This window comes from Zalophus californianus, chromosome 14 (assembly GCF_009762305.2).
Source record: "Zalophus californianus isolate mZalCal1 chromosome 14, mZalCal1.pri.v2, whole genome shotgun sequence".
In the NCBI taxonomy this organism is placed as follows: Eukaryota; Metazoa; Chordata; class Mammalia; order Carnivora; family Otariidae; genus Zalophus; species Zalophus californianus.
The window spans coordinates 57,069,936-57,089,172 of record NC_045608.1 but is presented as its reverse complement, the minus strand read 5'-3'; the positions used below and the strand labels follow the sequence as shown (position 1 = coordinate 57,089,172).

Genomic DNA, 19,237 nt, shown 5'->3' with positions numbered 1-19,237 from the left:
TGAATAGATTTTTGGAAAACTTGCATGTGTCACCTTGAGCCTAACAACTTCCCAATATTTTTTAAACACTTCTCCAGTGAAATCAGTAATGATATTTACACATGTGACTTTTGATACTGCCTAATGAAATGTTTCAATAGTTGGAATATCTTTATAACCGTGAACTAGTATTTATCAGAAGACCAATGCATGATGTTACAAAATTATGCATGAGTAAAAGATCCATTCAAAGAGCCTGGTAGACAAGGATTTTAACGTAACAGTTTTTAAAGTTGATTGGTATGTTTTAGGATTCTATATTGCAATTTACCATCTTTTAAAAAAATAGAATTTGTTGGGTTTTGTTGTAGTTTCAAAAAGAATATCCACAATTATCTGTAATAGTTATTAAAATACTTGCACTGACTATATCTGGATGAAGCCTGCTTTTGTTCATTGCTTCCACTGAAACAACATTATCATGGCTTAGTTAATAGAGAGCAGATATGAAAATCCATCTGTATTCTGTTGTGCTGAAGATTTGCAAAAATGTAAAACAGGACTCTTCATTTTTAAGTTTGGGAAATACTTTTTTTTTTTTAAAGATTTTATTTATTTGACAGAGAGACACACAGAGAGGGAACATAAGCAGGGGAGTGGGAGAGGGAGAGCAGGCTTCCCGCAGAGCAGGGAGCCCAATGCAGGGCTCAATCCCAGGACCCTGGGATCATGACCTGAGCCGAAGGCAGATGCTTAACAACTGAGCTGCCCAGGCGCACCTGGAAATACATTTTTTAAACGTTATGTTAACATCTAATTTTTATTCCTACTTTAAAACGAACTAATACATATTTTAAAGTTATTCTGTTTTAATTTTTAATAAGGTAAGCATTGGTAAATGTAAGCTGTGTGAGTAAAATCTCTTTCATGTTCTCAATAATTTGTAAGAGTATGAAGGGGTCCTGAGAGCAGAAAGTTTGAAAACTGCTCTCAGATTAGTAGAGACCGTGAATGTTTTACATTAGTTTTGTTTTATTTATAATCTTGCCTAATTTAACATAATAATTGTTTTAATTTTTAAAGTTTTAGCTTTCAGATCCTTTTGGGGTGAAATCAAAGAAATTGCTATTAATGTCTGTAAATAAGTATGTAAATACCATATGAAGTTTCTTGCAGTTACCTTCTTAATGGGCATTGCTTGCGTTGTGATTCTTTAGCCCTGAAACTAGAGGTATTAATGTGAAATTATAAAAAATACTGTATATTTTTAGATAATTGTAGATTCACATTCATTTGTAAGAAATAATACATCCTGTTTAGCTTTTGCCAGCTTTCCCCAGTGGTAACATCATGCAGAACTAGTTTTTGTAATTTCCAAAAAATAGATATTGAATAAAAAGCCCAGCATAGTTGTGATACTGACATTGTTATAGTCAAGGTAAAGAACATTTCCATCACCACAAGGAATTTTTTTGTTACCCCCTATTGCTATATTCACTTCACTCCCAGCACACCCCCTACTTATCCTCAGTTTATCCAATTTTCTGTTTTGAATTATGCTTTTTATACAAAAAGATTATTAGAGAGAGAGAAAGTGTGCATGTATGTGAGCCAGGGGGTGGGAGGTCAGAGGTTGAGGAAGAGAAACAGACTCCCTGCTAAGTGTGGAGCCCAGTGCTGGGGTCTGTCCCATGACCCCGAGATCACTACGTGAGCCGAAATCAAGAGTCTGGTGCTTAACTGACTGAACTCCCAGGTGCCCCTGCATTATGCTTTTGATGTCCTTTAAGAACCTTGCTTAGCCCTGGATTTTGTTTGTTTTTTTTTTCCCCTATGTTTTGTTCTAAAATGTTTATATAATTTGCCTAAGTCCATGATATGTTTTGAGTCAATTTTTGTATAAGGTGTGAAATTTAGGTCAAGGTTTGGTTTTTGCATGTAGATGTTCAGAATCTCGAGCACTTTGTTCAAAAGCTGTCTTTCTTTCATTGAATTGCTTTTGCACTTTTGCTTAAAATATTTTTTTAAGATTTTATTTATTTATTTGATAGAGAGAGACACAGCAAGAGAGGGAACACAAGCAGGGGGAGGGGAGAGGGAGAAGCAGACCTCCTGCCAAGCAGGGAGCCCGATGCAGGGCTCGATCCCAGGACTGTGGGATCGTGACCTGAGCTGAAGCCAGATGCTTAACGACGAGCCACCCAGGCTCCCCTGCACTTTTGTTTAAATTGACTTGGACTTATTTGTGTGACTCTATTTCTGGGTTCTCTATTCTGTTGATCCATGTGTCTCTCCTTCCGCCAATGAATACCATACATAGTCTTTTTTTTTTTTTTTAAGATTTTATTTATTTATTTGACAGAGAGAGTGAGAGAGCACAAGCAAGGGGAGAAGCAGAGGGAGAGGGAGAAGCATGCTCCCGCTGAGCAGGGAGCCTGATGTAGGGCTCGACCCCAGGACCCTAAGATCATGACTGGAGCCGAAGGTTGATGCTTAACCGACTGAGCCACCCAGGAACCCCACCATACATTGTCTTGATTACTACAACTATGTATCTTGAAATTGAGTAAACTGGTTCCTTCTATATTTTTCAAAATTGTTTTAGCTATTCTAGTTCCTTTGCTCTTCTATACAGACTTTAGAATAATCTCGTCTATATTAATAAAACTTATTTGATGGGATTTTGATAAGGGTTCTTTAATGCTATATGGCAGTTTAGGGAGAATTGACATCTTTATTACTTTGAGTCTTCCAGTCCATAAACATGGCACATCTTTCTGTTTCCTTAGATCTTCTTTGATGTTTATAATCAACATTATGTAGTCCTATATGTGTTTTGTTTTTGCGCTTAAGCATTTTAGCTATTTTGAGCAATTTAAAATGGTATTGTATTTTTAATTTCACTGTCCACATGCTCATTGCTTATATATTCAAATACAAGTGATTTTTAAGTATTTATCTTGTTTTCTGTGACCTTGCTAAACATACTTATTAGTTGTAGGAGTTTTTTGGTAGGTTTCCTTGGGATTTTTCTGTGAAGACAGTCATGTCATTTACAAATGGGTACACTTTTATTTCTTCATCTTTGACCTTTGTGTTTTTCTTTTTCTTACCTTATTGAACTTGCTGGCATTTCAAGCACGGTGTTGAATAAGAATGATGAGAGTGGACATCCTTGTCTTTTTTCTTATTGGGAAAGCAGTCAGTCTTTCACCTTTAGAATGTTAGCTGTAGTTTTATTTTTAGATTCTATATCAAGTTGAGGAAGTTCCTCTATTGCTGGTTTTTGAGAGATTTTAAAGTAAAATGTCTGAATTTTGTCAAGTCTTTTTTCCACCAATTGATCATGTGATTCTTTTCTTTAGCCTCTTAATATGCTGTATTATTGATCAGTTTTCAGATCTTGAGCCAGATGTACCTCCCTACCATAAACCCCACTTGTTTGTGATTGTGAATTCTTTTTACATACTGCTGAATTCTATTTGCTAATATTTTGTTAAGGATATTTACATCTGTATGTATAAGGACTTTTGCTCCACTTTGTGTTTGTGCATCTTATTTTGAAATTAGAGTAGCACTGACTTCATAAGGTGAACTGGGGTGTGTTCCCCTATTTCCTGGAAGAGGTTGTGTAGAATTTTTAAAATTCTTTTAATGTTTGGTAGAATTATTTGGCAGAAACCATCTGGATCTGGAGATTTCTTTTTTGGGAACTTAAAAATTACATATTCAATTTTCTTAAATGTCACAGGACTATTTAGATTCTCTGTATCATACATTGGGTGAGTTGCTGCAGTTTGTATTTTTTTGAGTCAGTGTAGTCCATTTCCCTAAGTTGTCAAATTTATGTGTCTGGGGTTGTTCATTGTATGCCCTTTGTATCCTTATTGTCCTATTGATGTCTATACTGATATTTTTGATACTGAAAATATGTGTTTTCCCTTTTTTCCCTTGTCATTCTTGGTAGAAGTTCATCAGTGCTATCTATATTTTCAAAGAAACAGCTCTTTGATGCTCAACATTACTAATCATTAGGAAAATGCAAATCAAAACCACAATGAGGTATCACCTTACACCTGTTAGAATGGTCATCATCAAAAAGATAAGAGATAACAAATGCTGGAGAGGATGTAGAGGAAAGGGAACCCTTCGTGGTGGGATTATAAACTGATAAAATTACTATGGAAAACAGTGTAGAGGATCCTCAAAAAATTAAAAATAGAGCTCCCATATGATGCAGCAGTTCCACTTCTGGTATGTATCCAAAAGAAATGAAAATGCTAACTTGAGAAGGTATCTGCACCCCCATGTTAATATCAGTATTATTTACAATCTCCAGGACATGGAAACTACCTAAGTATTCATCCTCAGATGAATGGGTAAAGAAATTACTGTATATATACACACTGGAATATTATTCAGCCATAAAAAATGAGGAAATGCTGCCATTTGTGACATGGGTGGACTGGAGGGCATTATACTAAGTGAAATAAGTCAGAGAAAGACAAGTACTGAATGATCTTATTTATATGTCAAATCTTTAAAAAAAAAAAAAAAAAACCCTAGGAGCAGAAACTCAGCACAAAGACATCAAACATGTGGTTACCAGAGGAGGGAGGGGGGTTTGGAAGAAGGGGTCAAAAGGTCCAAACTTCCAATTACAAGGTAGATAGGTACTAGGGCTGTAATGTACAACATTGTGACTAGTTTATCTTGCTGTATTATATAAATGAAAGTCGTTAAGAGTAAATCCTGAGTTCTCATCATAAGGAGAAAAAAACTTTTTGTGTCTGTATGAGATGATGGATGTTAAACTTACTGCAGTAAGCATTTCAAAGTATATGTAAGTCAGACCATTATGCTGCACACCTTAAACTTGATGTACAATGATGTATGTCAATTAAATCTCAGTAAAACTTGGGGAGAAAACAGCTTTTTTTCACTGATTTTTTTTCCTCTACTTTTGTTTTAGTTTCATTAACTTTTGCTTTTATTATTTCCTCTTTCTGTTTTCTTCAGTTAATTTTGCTCTTATTCTAGGTTTTTGAGGTGGGAGTTTAGATTATTGATTTGAGACTTGTTCATCTTTTCTATTATATGCATTTAGTGCTGAAAATTTCTCAGCCCTGCTTCAGCTTTATTCCACAAATTTTGATAGATTGTATTTTCAGTATATTTGCATATGCTACTTGAAGCATTCTTATGATGGTTGCCTTAAAATTTTTGTAAGAGAATTCTAATATCTCTGTCACCACAGTGTTAGCATCTATTGATAGTCTTTTTTCATTCGGTTTGAGATCCCTTTGGTTCTTGGTACAATGAGTGATATTTGCTTGATCCATATTTTGTGTGTGTGTTATGTTTGAGAATCTGGACTTTATTTAATATTGTTTTATCTCGATTTCTCTGATACTACTCCATCAGGGTAGGGAGGTACTCTTTGTTACTGTTGAGTGCAAGTGGGAGTTTGGCAGACACCACAAAGTGGGGGTTAGGAATGTGTGGTCTTAGGACTGCTGGGCCATTGTGGAAGTCCTAGCTCTCCACTAGGCCTTCTGTGACACCATCCCAGGGGGCAGTGCCTTCTTACTGCTGGGTGGGAATGGAAGTCCAGGCTTCCCTACCTTTGCCTTCTCTGACACCACTCTTGAGAGGTGTTGGGCTCCACATCACAGCCTGGCTTCTCATTTAGCCTTTGTTTAGTGTGGGTGTGGGTGGGTACAGTTTTTTGTGCTGTTTTATCTTTTTTTTTTTTCCCCCTGTGGTATTTTGCTGGAGTAGACTGGTTATTGTCTAAAAGTTTTCTATCTTTCTAGGTTTCCCTTTTCCTGGTCATTTGGCTAGAATGGAAAGGTTTGTGTTGGAACTTTTTATGTTGGCACCTGTTAGGATTTCTGGGTTGCTGACTTTTTCAACTCCCAATCTAAGAGAAAGGCAAAAAGAAAACTCCAAGAACTCACCTTGTACTATTCTTTGGGTCCCAAGGTCCCTAGCCTATCTGCCTTTGTTTCTTTTCTTATGTTTGTTTTATTTATAATGCCCAGGATTGTAGTTGTACTTTGCAGGAGAAATAGGTAAAACGACATCTTCTCCATCTTCCTGGAAACACAAGTTCTCTACAAACTGGTCTTTATATTGGAACTGGGACACATCATTTGGAACTCTGAGACTAGTATTTTTACTAGTGTTTTCTTGTCTTAGATATTATAAGATACTTTCTGGTTTGCATGTTGTATTAGTACTTTAACAAACTTATTTTAATATAACTATGCTAAACACTTTTAGTTTTTATTGCTTTGAAATATGCATTTGTTATAAAATTTAAAACAGCACAGTAATATGTTAAATTCCTAAATAAAAATTCATTGCAAAAAGGCCAGTTATTCCCAGATTAATTTTTAAATTCAGGGCAGTCCAAAAGAAATTTGTTCTTTTACAGGAAATTTAAAGCTAAATCTAGAGGTCATTGGGAAAAGTAAATGTGGAGGAAGAGCAAGGCAATTTTTAATTTTTGTCTTGTAAATTTTGACAATTTTTTAAAAAGATTTTTATTTATTTGACAGAGAGAGAACAAGCAAGGGTAGTGGCAGGGAGAGGGAGAAGCAGACTCCCTGCCGAGCAGGGAGCCCAGTGTGGGGCTCCATCCCAGGACCCTGGGATCATGACCTGAGCTGAAGGCAGACGCTCAACTGACTGAGCCACCCAGGTGCCCCATGAATTTTGACAGTATTGAAGGGAAAACAGTAAAGGAGATTTTGTGTTCTTTTAGGTATCCACACAGCCTTTAAAGGCATTGAAGTTAGAAGAGTCTTATGTCAGTACAGGAATAGGAATATGTATGAAAGGAACAGAGTAGACACTTATGAGGAAACCCATTTTATATAGGCATTTGGTAAATTAGACACTTTATATTCATGGGAGAAGGACTGGAATATTACGAATGATTCTTAGATTTCTACTCAATACCATATGTAAAATTAATCCAGTTAAAGATAGAACACTGAGAAAAATCAACTATGGAATCATATAAGGAAAACACGCATTTATAGTTCTTTCTAGTCTTGCATTGTGGAAAGACTTTCTAAATAAGGCCCCAGCGGTCTTATAAGAAATGCAAGGGGATCATGACCTGAGCCGAAGGCAGATGCATAACCAACTGAGCCACCCAGGTGCCCCTATAGTCATTCTTTTTGATGCTCTTTTGCCAGTGGCAGCCTCTTAGAGGGTCACTCGTGTCCTTTGGATACAACCCCAGTAATTTTTAAAGAGCTTTCTTGCTTTCTACCATGACAAGTTATGCCAGGTTATGCCAGCCTCATCTTACACATTTCTTGCTTTTATTGGCAAAATGTGTAGGGACCACAGTATGGGTCCTGGGATTGCTGATTGATTTCAGTGCATTTTTTTGAATGCATTTTATTACTTTAATAATTATTTCATTGGTAAATAGAGATAATAACTTACCTTGTAGGGTTGTTTTAAAGATTAAATTAGATACACAATAAACTTTCAGAGCAGTGCCTAGTTATAAGAAAATAGTCAATATGTATTTTTTTAATTCAAGTATAATTAGCATACGGTATTATTAGTTTTGGGTATACAGTATAATTCAGCAATTCTACACAATTCTCAGTGCTCATTGTGGTAAGTGTACTTTTAAACCTCTTTATTTCACCTACCCTCCCACCCACCTCTCCCCAGCAATCACCAGCTTGTTCTCTGTATTTAAGGGTCTGATTTTGTTTGTTTCTTTTTTTCCCTTTGTTTTGTTTCTTAAATTCCATATGAGTGAAATTATATGGTATTTGTCTTTGACTGACTAATTCAGTATTATACCCTGTAGGTCCATCTGTGTTGTTGCAAATGGCAAGATTTTATTCTTCTTTATGGCTGATTAATACTCCACAGTATATCCATCTTTATCCATCAGTGGACACTTGGGTTGCTCCCATATCTTGGCAGTTATTTTTTTATTTTATTTATTTTTTAAAGATTTTATTTATTTATTTGACAGAGAGAGACACAGCGAGAGAGGGAACACAAGCAGGGGGAGTGGGAGAGGGAGAAGCAGGCTTCCCGCGGAGCAGGGAGCCTGATGCGGGGCTTGATCCCAAGACGCTGGAATCACGACCTGAGCTGAAGGCAAATGCTTAACAACTGACTGAGCCACCCAGGTGCCCTGGCAATTACTTTTTTAAAAGATTTATATATATATTTAGAGCATGTGGGAGAGAGGGGGGAGGGGTAGAAGTAGAGGGAGAAAATCTCAAGCAGTCTCCCCGCTGAGCATGGACATGGGGCTCGATTTCATAACCCTGACAGAATGACCTGAGCTGAAATCAAGAGTTGGATGCTCAACCTACTGAGCAACCCAGGTGCCCCCATATCTCGGCTATTGTAAATTATGCTGCAGTAAACATAGGGATGCATCTATCTTTTCGAATTAGTGCTTTCGTTTTCTTTGGGTAAATACCCAGTAGTGGAATTACTAAATCATATAGTAATTCTATTTTTTATTTTTTGAGGGACCTCCATACTGTTTTCGCAGTGGCTGTGGAAATTCCACATTACTATTTTAAAAATACCATTCTTAAAAGAGCAAAAAAGTTTTAGTCTCAGTCCCACTCTAGAAGTATAATGTGAATAAACCGTATGATGTGTATTCTTCCGGAACTCTTCCAGTTGACAGTGTCTTCTGTAGTGGTCTGATGGTCCAGAATGAAGTTTGTTCTTTTCAAGATTTAAAAAATTCATTTGTGGGGCGCTTGGGTGGCTCAGTCGTTAAATGTCTGCCTTCAGCTCAGGTCATGATCCCTGGGTCCTGGGATCGAGTTCCGCGTCGGGCTCCCTGCTCAGCATGAAGCCTGCTTCTCCCTCTCCCACTCCCCCTGCTTGTGTTCCCTCTCTCTTGCTGTGTCTCTCTCTGTCAAATAAATAAAATCTTTTAAAAAAATTAAAATTAAATTAAAAAAATTCATTTGTTGTATATACTAAAACCAAAATTTTTTGAAATCATTTCAGGAACTTGAATTGACTTTGACCTGTTAGACTGGGTAAGATGTCCATTTGCTTGGGTCTAGGTGGAGTTTTTTTTTTTTTTTCCAAATAGTGAAATAAGAGAGATCATGTACCTATAGGACAAAGTCAAATTGGAGCATCAGGTGAGCACTACCCAGAAGCCCTCTTCAGCATGTAGGCCCAAGTTATTTATTTAATATATAACTCATGTGTTTTCCCTTTATTTTATTTTTTTTTTAAGATTTATTTATCTATTTTAGAGAGAGAGTGCATGGGGGCAGACCAGAAAGAGAGGGAGAGAAAGAATCCCAAAAGGACTCCCTGCTGAGCTGGGAGCCTAATGTGGGGCTCAATTCCCATGACACGAGACTGGGACCTGAGCCAAAATCAAGTCAGAACGCTTAACCCACTGAGCTACCCAGGTGCCCCATGTGTTTTCCCTTTATTACTTAAATATTTGTTGGCAAGTCTTGACACACACCCCTCCCCAAATTATTTCTTGATCTTCCCATGAAGTAGGTCTTTCTACTGTGTGTTTGTGTGAATATGTGTAATTTAACACTATGTCTGAGATACATGTCTCAGATACCTTTCCATATCAGTATATAAATTTCTCTTTTTTTTTTTTTTTTGAGGGGTGGGAGGGGCAGAGGCAGAGAGAGAGAGAATCTCAAGCAGACTCCACACTGAGCGCAGAACCTGACTCGGGGCTCGATCCCATGACCCTGAGATCATGACCTGAGCCAAAATCAAGTTGGACATTTAACTGAGCCACCCAGGTGCCCCTCTGTCTCATTTTTGAACAGCTGTAGAGTATTGGATTGTATGGATACACTATGATTTATTTAGTCATATCTTGTTATCATGAGTATCCTTAGTGATTGTACAGTTATGATAATATATCCATAGGGTAAATTCCTGGACATGAAATTTGCAGGGTCAAGGGATTTGTGCATTTACATTTTTCATGGGTGTTGCTAAATTAATTTTCTAAGAGGTTTCACTAATATATATATTAACCACCAATGTCTGAAGGTATCTAAAGGTGGTAATCCCACCATACTTTTGCCAACTTTAGTGTCAGATTTTCATCTTTCCATTCACACTAGCCCATTTTTCTATAGATTATTGATTTGTGAGAACTCTAGAATGGAGGAGATAAAAATATTTGAATTCAGTACTTCGAAAATAAGATTAGCTAGATCTGTAAGAAAGTTTGTCTTTCATAATCTGAATTTGAAGTTGAGGTTTCTGAGAGCAGTGCAATTTTACATTTTTTCCCCCTTCAGCTGTGCTGGGTGAGGTTAAAACCAGAAGCCAACTTAGTGGAACTAATAATTAAAGGAAAAGTTTTAGGCCAAAAAATTACTGATTTAGTAAATAAGTAAGCAAATTGTGAATCAACTGCTGGGCTTTATGCCATAGATGGGTAGATGAGAGTGACAGTTGTTGCTTTCAATGGAGCTTAGTTTAGTTGGGAAGCATTAGGTTAAATAAAAGTAATTATAGTTGGAATAAGTGTTCCATGGGAAAGTATGGGGTGCTATGAGAGCCTATCAGCGTTGCCTAACTTGTGTACCGAGTGGTGAAGGAAAACCAGAAGAACCTGTTTAACTGAGGTGTAAAGGATGGGTAGGAGTTGGGGAAGTTAGAGGATTAGTTGTATTGGGCATGAAGAGAGAGTATTATAGAGGGCAGAGACAGACATTCTTGGGCCTTTGGTTTCTATTAAGGATTTACAATGTTACCTGGAGAATAGTAGAAAATCTTTGAAGGATTTTAAAGCAAGGGATGGTCTGCCAAAAGTCTGAGGCATTGTGGCAGTGGTACGGGAATACAGTGGCTTTATCCATCTCATTTTTCACCCACCTCAGCTATTATGAAGCAGCCAGCTGATTTGACTGAACTCTTGGTCCTGTCTGGGACAGACAGAATCTATTCATGAGTCACCTGGGGATTACGCACTTTCTGTGGCAAAGAGAGTTAAAGCAGTTTCTGCCGTATAACCAACTATTCATTTGTATGAACATGTCTTGTAGTGTACTATAGTGATAATTAGTTTACCAGGGAAATAAATGAGGCTGTCCAGCAGTTTTTAGTAAGTCTTTAATAGGTTTTTGTTTCAAGATAATGGCTTTTCTTCTGATTTCCTCCTATAAGACCTACGGTAGTGTTCATTGGTGTGTGTGTGTGTGTGTGTGTGTGTCTGTGTGTGTATATATTTGTTTATTCAGTTTTTTTTGGTCCTTCTCCCACGTAGAAGGCTTCCTCTGTAAAGAGGGTTCTTGTGTTAATAGATAACACAGTAAAATTTTAACTGTTTGTTGTATTTATTGGCATTGTCATCTAGTGTGGTTTTAAATTTCAGTCACCATAAAAACACGGGTGATTAACTTAGATTATGATATTCTGTATTCTATCAAAATAAATAGGCATATATGGTTTGTACAGTTGTAAGAAAATAAGTAATGATGCTCTCACTTTTTTAAAGATTATATTTATTTGTTTGTTTGTTTATTTATTTTGGAGAGAGTGAGTGAGCAAGAATGCGCGCAACTGGGGGAAGGAGCAGAGGGGGAGAGAGTGGGAGGAGGGTAAAGAATCCCAAGCAGACTGTGCTGAGTGTGGGAGTCCAACATTGGGCTCAGTCTCATGACCCCGAGATCATAACCTGAGCCAGAACCCAAGTCAGATGCTCAACCGGCTGAGCTACCGAGGTGCCCCAGTGCTCTCCCTTTCTGATTATGAATAAGTAAAACTAGATTCTGAACTGATCATGAATTGGTGAAACTAGGTAGCATTTATGTAGTCCTTTGAGTGGCAAAGTTTCATATTGTTTATATAAGAGCCCAGTCTCTTTTTGAAACCTTGTAGTTGATATTTTATTTGAATTGTGAATTATTATGTAACTGTCTCTTACTTATGTGATGGACTGAATTTGTATTGCCCTTTGGGGGATATGCTCAACATTTTAGGTAATACTATGTCCTCATATATTATCCAGCCAGATTTTATTATTATTTATTTGTTTTGATTTACCTGTTCACATACAAGGTCCAAGGAAAAGGGGCTATACTTAATACCCACAGTAGCTTAAAATTTTTAGTTCAGAGAGGTGAGATATAAGAAAATGGTTCCTTACAATGTAAATATTGACAGGTCCTTATTTGCTTTACTTTATTAGCACAAAAATAGCAGTATACACATACAGATACATTGGGATATAATATTATATTTATGATTGCTTCCAGTGTTGGTGTGATACATTAGTGGAGAGTGGGAATAAAGGGAACTCACATTTTTAGTGATGTGACCTGTCATGTGCCAGTCTATATAGAGCTTGAAAACTCTTGATTGAACAGGAAAGGTTATTTTTGGTCAGTGCCCAGCATGGTCCCTGGCACATAGCAAACCTTAAATAAATGCTATTTAAATTGAATGGAAGATTTAGAAAATAGCCAGTTTTACAAGGAACCCTGTGACAATAGAAATAAAGGAAGAGATTAGGTCACACCCAGTTTTAAGCATTATATTTTATTACCAACAGAGTTTTTTCTTTAAGGAATTATGAAATGGTTTGCTCTTTCTGTTAATTTTGTATGCTTTAATAGCAATTTATGGCTCTGTTATTATCAAATTATCAAAATTCATTTGAAAATCATTTTTGTGGTTTTCTTTTGGAATTGCTTGTTGTAATTAGTTCCATTAGTTTACTTTTGCTCTACATGAAGATACACATAGTTTTAAATGGAAGTAAGTTTTTTTACTGAAAATTTGGAGAAGGATATACATTATAGCATTTTCTAAGTATTTCTCATATTTAACTTGGGTTCCACAAGGGGAAGAAAATGAAAATAATGTGTTGATATTTGGACCTCATACGAAATCCATGCTGTAGTTTTGGTTTGTTTTTTGGAATATGCCGGGAAATATATTTTGATATCTTGTAAATTTTTGCTTTAATGTACATTATAGAAACCATTCTGAATTATTTTTAAGAGCTGGTAGCCCATGGATTTATAAATATGGTAAAATACACTTTTTAATTTGTGTGGTACGTAACAGAATTTACCATTTTAACCATTTCTAAGTTTTCAGTTTATTGGTATTGAATACATTCACACTATTACACAACCATCATCACCATCCATTTCCAGAATTCTTTTCATCTTCTAAAACGGGAACTCTGTACCTATTAAGCAACTCTCTCTGCCTTTCTCTCTCCAGCGCCTGGCAATCACCATTTAATTTCTGTCTCTATGAATTTAACTATTCTAGGTATTTCATATAAGCAGAACCATATAGTATTTTTTTGTGTGTGTGACTGGCTTGTTTCACTTAGCGTAATATCCTCTAGGTTCATTCATGTTGTAGCATGCATCACGATGTCCTTTCTTTTTAAGGCTGAATCATATTCCATTTGTATGGATTACCACATTTTGTTTATTCATTTATCTGTCAGTGGATACTTGTGTTGCTTCTACCTTTTGCTCTTGTGAATAATGCTGCTAACATTCTAAAGTATTTTGGTTGGGTCACTACTTGATCTTTTCAAAAGGTAACATCCTCTTTCATTTATAACATAGTCGTTAGAGGCATAGTCCAGTTAAGAGGGAAAGCTTAGGAGTTGGACTTTGGATTCAAATCCTGGCTGATCCCTTCCTGGATATATCAGTATGGACAGATAACCCTTTTGATGCCTATTTGTTAAAACTGCCCAATGAAGGTAATGATGGTACCTTACATTATTTGGATTAAATTAGGTAATATATGTAAAGTGCTTAGAGTAGTGTGTAACACATAGTAAATGTTACCAGTATTTAGGAAAAGGAGCCCATTGATTCAGGTACTCATTTGAAGTACTACAGATGGTCTCCAATTAGATAATAATAAAAATTTGAGTTTTTAAACTCATTTTGATGCTGAGAAGGCAAATACTTGGATTAATTAATATTAACCTCTTCTTTGGGTGGGATTTTCTTTGGGCAGGGATAGGTAAAAAAGAGACAGGTTTGAATATTGGGAAAGTTGCCATTGTGATCATCTTCATGGGAAAGGGTATCTTAACCAGTTATACTGAATGGTTTATCTAACCAGACAAGAGCCAAAAGAATCAGAACAAATTGGTCTTTGTTATTGCCATCTCTTCCATATCTTTATTCTATTCCAGGACTTTCAAAAGCATAGTCGTGAGCCACATCTTTAGACAGGCAAATGAGACTATGCAGTGGATGGCACAGATTTATAAAGACTGGTCGTCTCTGACTCAGTATTTTAGTTTCTTGTAAGCAGGTTGTGTGTCACTAGCTTTTTCTCAAGAAAGACTTGAACTCAGAAGTGGCTTTTAATGTGTTGAATGATTAAACTGAATACTCAAATCTAGAGGGCCCAAAGTAGCCTGCCTGTTTTCGTCTTAAATCCACTAAGATGGCCCACATATATGGTGCACTGGATTATCAGTCTTGACCATAAGTTTCCTATGCCACTGAATGTGGATGCCACAGAGTACAGTGTTTCTGAATATAACTGTGCTACTTTGAATAATTCATATGTAATTCTAGTAAAATTATATTATGAAAATGTCAATATAAAAGATTATGTTCAACCAACTGAATTTTACTTGTATGTATGACTCTTAACTTGAGTTGTACTTAATACTGTACCACTTAACATTGTAATTAGTAAAAATGTATTCTGGCCCACAATTGTTGAAATCTTTTCTGTTCTTTCAGAAGGATGACTACACCCACTGAATATTAATGAGAAGAGACATCTTTTTGTCTAGATGAATTCAGCTATTTAAGGCCATGTAATCCAAAGTGGGTGAAAGTCTAAACTTCCCATTTGGTCTCCCTAACATTTACTCTGTCAGCTTGGGAAATATTTATTCATAAACAAAAAGTACATAATTAATCAAAGTGAGGTCTCTTTCAACGTATTTTACATTTCGTACTCTTGTTTTACAATAACTTAATGATAACTGTAAAATAAATGTGGGTATTAAAACAGTCATAAATTCAAGCTTTAAGGTACCATCTTAACATGACCAGTTACCATCTTATTTTAAATGAGCTGTATTTCTTGTAGTGTTTAATAGTTTTAACAAAATTTAGTACAGGTTGAGTCACAGCGATGCATTTTTGTAGACCTGAGGATTTTGGTGTATAAAACTACTAATTTGGGAATAGTGATAAGACTAGTAATCAAAGGTAAGTAGTTTGGGCAGCTTAGTAAAAGTGCAAGGAAACTAATTATTGACTAGTTCCTCCTTTTTTTTTTCTCACATGCTGCATCTCCAGAAACTATAGAAACCTAGAGTTAAAGAATAGTGACTTGATGAGTTCGGTAGTAGAATGAGAAGCTAGATTTGAACATGATACATAAAGGTTAGTAGGTTTGTTGTAGTTCTCAAACTACTTGAGTCAGATATTGAGAAAGTTTGTCCAAGTTAAAGGAGGATATTTTAAGTAGATTTTTAATTTTTTTTTTTTTTTTCAGCCAAACCAAACAGGAAGCTTACTTTTCTCTACCTAGCCAATGATGTCATTCAGAACAGCAAAAGGAAGGGACCGGAGTTTACAAAAGATTTTGCACCAGTTATAGTGGAGGCTTTTAAACATGTTTCAAGGTATGGTAATTGAGTACTAGGTAATCTCTTTTAAATGTGCATAATATGTGCTTTTGTTAAAATTTGCTGTAAGCCATTCAAACAAAAAACAGGGAATTTATTTCTTTGAAATTTTCATTTGAAAAGACTTAACTATAAATGGCATTTGTAAATGTGTTAAATACTTTGTGTGAAGGGAAATTTTTGAACTGTTGGAATGGTGGGTATTTGGAATACTTGAATTAACAGCTTTCCTTTAAGATACCAAAAGCAGCTGCCATTTTGGAATGAACTTCATTAAGAATAAATAAAGGTATTGAATTGAAAATTTGTGTGCTTATAAAGTTACCATTTTTCCAACTAATATTTCTGGATAAACGTCATACCTTTTCCTTTCATATTGCTTATAATTTTAAGGGTTTTTTTAGTGTTTGTGTATACATCATAACATTTTAAAATGCTTTGGAAGTATAGAATATTTATTTAGAATAATTATAAGCCTGTTGAAAAATTTTGCTACAGAAAAATTCTGAGGGTAAAGGTCAGTGCTTTGGCTTATGCCCCTTTTAAATGCTTATTTCCAAACGTGAATATTTGATAGATTACTGGGTAAACATTATTGGGGTAGACTACTAAATCAGTCTAAATTATAGAATCCAGGGGTAAATGAAGATCTGTGTTGAATGATTTAAGGATGAGAATATACTCCAGGCATGCCCTGCAACTTTAGTCATAGTGGATGCATTTTTTTCAAAAATTACAGTGCTGTATGTTACTTTCTTAAATGTATATTATTTATCTTTCCTTTTAGATATTGTCTTTTACCATCTTTTCAGATTTTGGCATTTCTTAAGAGTTCAGTCCTAAGCCCTCTTTCTGTGGTCATATTCTTCACTTGACCTCTGGGCGATTTTATATATTGCATGTATTTAGTTATTATCCACACCCTAATAACTCACAATCTTACACTCCAATCCAGATGTGTTTTCTTAGTTTTAGACCTGTGTGTCCTGTTGCCTAATGAATTTCTAGTTGTATGCCTCCAGACATCTCAAACGTACTGTCATGTTGAACTCATATTATGTCCTTGCTCCTGTCAGACTTCCTCCTCCTCTAGGTTTCACTCTCTCAGCAGATCCAACTCTATCTATCCAGACGCCCGTATGAGAAATTAGGTGTCAGCTTTAACTTTCTGATACTGTGATTTATAGTATATCACATTCCCCTTTCTCTTTCACTCCCTTTGTCCCATGTAGTATATATAGTTCCCACAGTTCTTTAGATTTCTTTCCATTCCAGTTTCCATAATGTCATTTCTTTTTTTTTTTTTTAAGATTTTATTTTTTAGAGATAGAGCGCACGCGAGAGCATGAGCGGGGTGGGGGGAAGGAGGGATGGAAGGAGAGGGAGAAGCAGACTCCCAGCTGAGCAGGGAACCCAAGGCACAGCTCTGTCCCAGGACCCCAAGATAGGACCTGAGCTAACGGCAGACACTTAACGGACTGAGCCACCCAGGTGCCCCCATAATGTCATTTTCTGTATAATTGCAGGAGCCTCCAGTATTGTTTAATCCACTTACAAAACTAGCCACAGTTGCAGAGCTGATCATAACGCTCCTTTGCCTTTGAGTTGTTCTCATTTGTTCCAGAGATTAAGTCTAAAGTCCTGAGCAAGACCTAAGGTGTTGCTTCATGGCCCTGTCCACATGTTCAGACTCCTGTCTCACATTTCTTCCACACACACAATTTATAGTCCAAGTTTAAGCTAACTGAACTCACTCTTTTAGATCTTTCTACCTTAAGTTTTTTAAATATGTTGCCTCTCCCGAGGAACTCAATAACGTATTTATTGACTGCCTGCCATGTGCCGGGCCCTGAGGATACTTTAGCGAACAGGATAAGGTTCTGTCCTAGTGGAGCTTGCATTTCAGTGGATGACAAAGGTGATAACTAGATGTGCAGGTGAATATATACTATGCTAGTAGGTAAGTATTGTGAAGAAATAAATTAAGGAACTAAAGGGTAGGAGATTTACATCATGCGATAAAGAATGACTATTTGGGGGAGGTGGCATTTGAACAGAAACTGAAGGAAAAGATGAAATGAGCCACTTGAGCATTCTAGGAGAGGCTTCTATGTAGAGGGAATACTTGGCAGAAATAGCTGTGTGCTGGGCATATTTGAGGATCAGCAAGGAGATTTGTATGGGAGAAGGTTTGGTTTTTTTTTTTTTTAAGATTTTATTTATTTATTTGACAGAGACACAGCAAGAGAGGGAACACAAGCAGGGGAAGTGGGCTCCCTGGGAGCCCAATGTGGGGCTCGATCCCAGGACCCTGGGACCATGACTTGAGCTGAAAGCAGACGCTTAATGACTGAGCCACCCAGGTGCCCCTGTATGGGAGAAGGTATTTAGAGAATGTAGACTGAGAAGTAGCCAGGAAGTAGACATGTCCACCTTGTGGTCCAGCATAAGGATTTTGGTTTTATTCTTGGTATGATTGATAGCTCTTAGGGGATTGAAGAGCCATATGATTTGATTGACATTAGTAGAGCATAGTGAAGAGTAAGAGCCTAAGAGACCAATGAGAAGACCTAAGAAATCCAGGCAAGAGGTAATAGCAGCTCAGTCTACAGTGGTAGTGATGAAGGCAGTTAGGATGTGGTTGGGAGTAGTCTGTTTGCCACTACCCTGTTATTCCAGTCATCAGATCTCAAAATATCACTTCCTCAGATCCTTTTTTTAATCTCTGTTGAAGTGGGCCAGGCCTCTGCATTATGCTTGTCTTTAATAGCTTGTTCTTTTTTGTGGCCCTTATAAGCAACAGCTGCTATAAAGCTCCATTTGTATCTCCAGTGTCAAAGATAGTGCCTTGATCAATAAGTATTTGTTAAATAAATTTCAAAATCACCTATGTGAAATCTTCTTAGCCTCATATTCAGCCGCCATTCAGTTAGGGGCATCTTCTTTGTAAACCCCTAGTAGCCAGTGTGAGCACCTTTACATTTTGTTGTAATTTTTTGTTTAATAATGTGTCTGGGGTACCTGGCTGGCTCAGTCAGTAGAGCGTGTGACTCTTGATCTCGGGGTTGTAAGTCTGAACCCCATTTTGGGTGTAGAGATTACTTAAAAAAATAAAATCTTAAAAAAATACATGTCTGTAAGCTTTTAAAGGAAGCAGGGAGTAAGTCTGCCTTGATCACCTCACCTCTGAACTTCTGGTCACATAGTGGTGCTCAGTAAACATTTGAACAGCTTTTTTCAGGGAATGAGTGTCTGATTGTATTGAAAATAACCATTACCTTCTTAGTAGCTCTATTAATTGTTATTATTTGTATTTTTTCTTTAGTGAAACTGATGAAAGTTGTAAGAAGCACCTTGGAAGGGTATTATCTATTTGGGAAGAAAGGTCTGTTTATGAGAATGATGTATTAGAACAACTTAAGCAAGCTCTGTGTAAGTGTGTAATCTTTTATCATGATCTCTTCGTTAAAATGTTTGCTTTCATTAAAACTTCAGTGTTCTTCCATTTCAGATGGTGATAAGAAGCCTAGGAAGCGAACTTATGAACAGATAAAAGTGGATGAAAATGAAAACTGTTCCTCTCTGGGATCTCCAAGTGAACCACCACAG

The 19,237-nt window shown here is 36.6% G+C and overlaps 1 protein-coding gene across 5 annotated transcripts in view; it reads left to right on the top strand.

The window, feature by feature from the left end:
• The window catches only part of RPRD1A (regulation of nuclear pre-mRNA domain containing 1A), a 72,459-nt gene that overhangs the window by 12,246 nt on the left and 40,976 nt on the right, over positions 1-19,237 (top strand). For all 5 annotated transcript variants that reach the window (XR_003516822.1, XR_003516823.1, XM_027575456.2 and 2 more), the window contains exons 2-4: positions 15,496-15,625; positions 18,954-19,060; positions 19,140-19,237. Coding sequence is in view for 3 of the 5 variants with exons in the window: in XM_027575456.2 (XP_027431257.1) it covers positions 15,496-15,625; positions 18,954-19,060; positions 19,140-19,237 (335 nt within the window). In the remaining 2 variants the exon portion in view is untranslated. The remainder of the gene's footprint in view (positions 1-15,495; positions 15,626-18,953; positions 19,061-19,139) is intronic.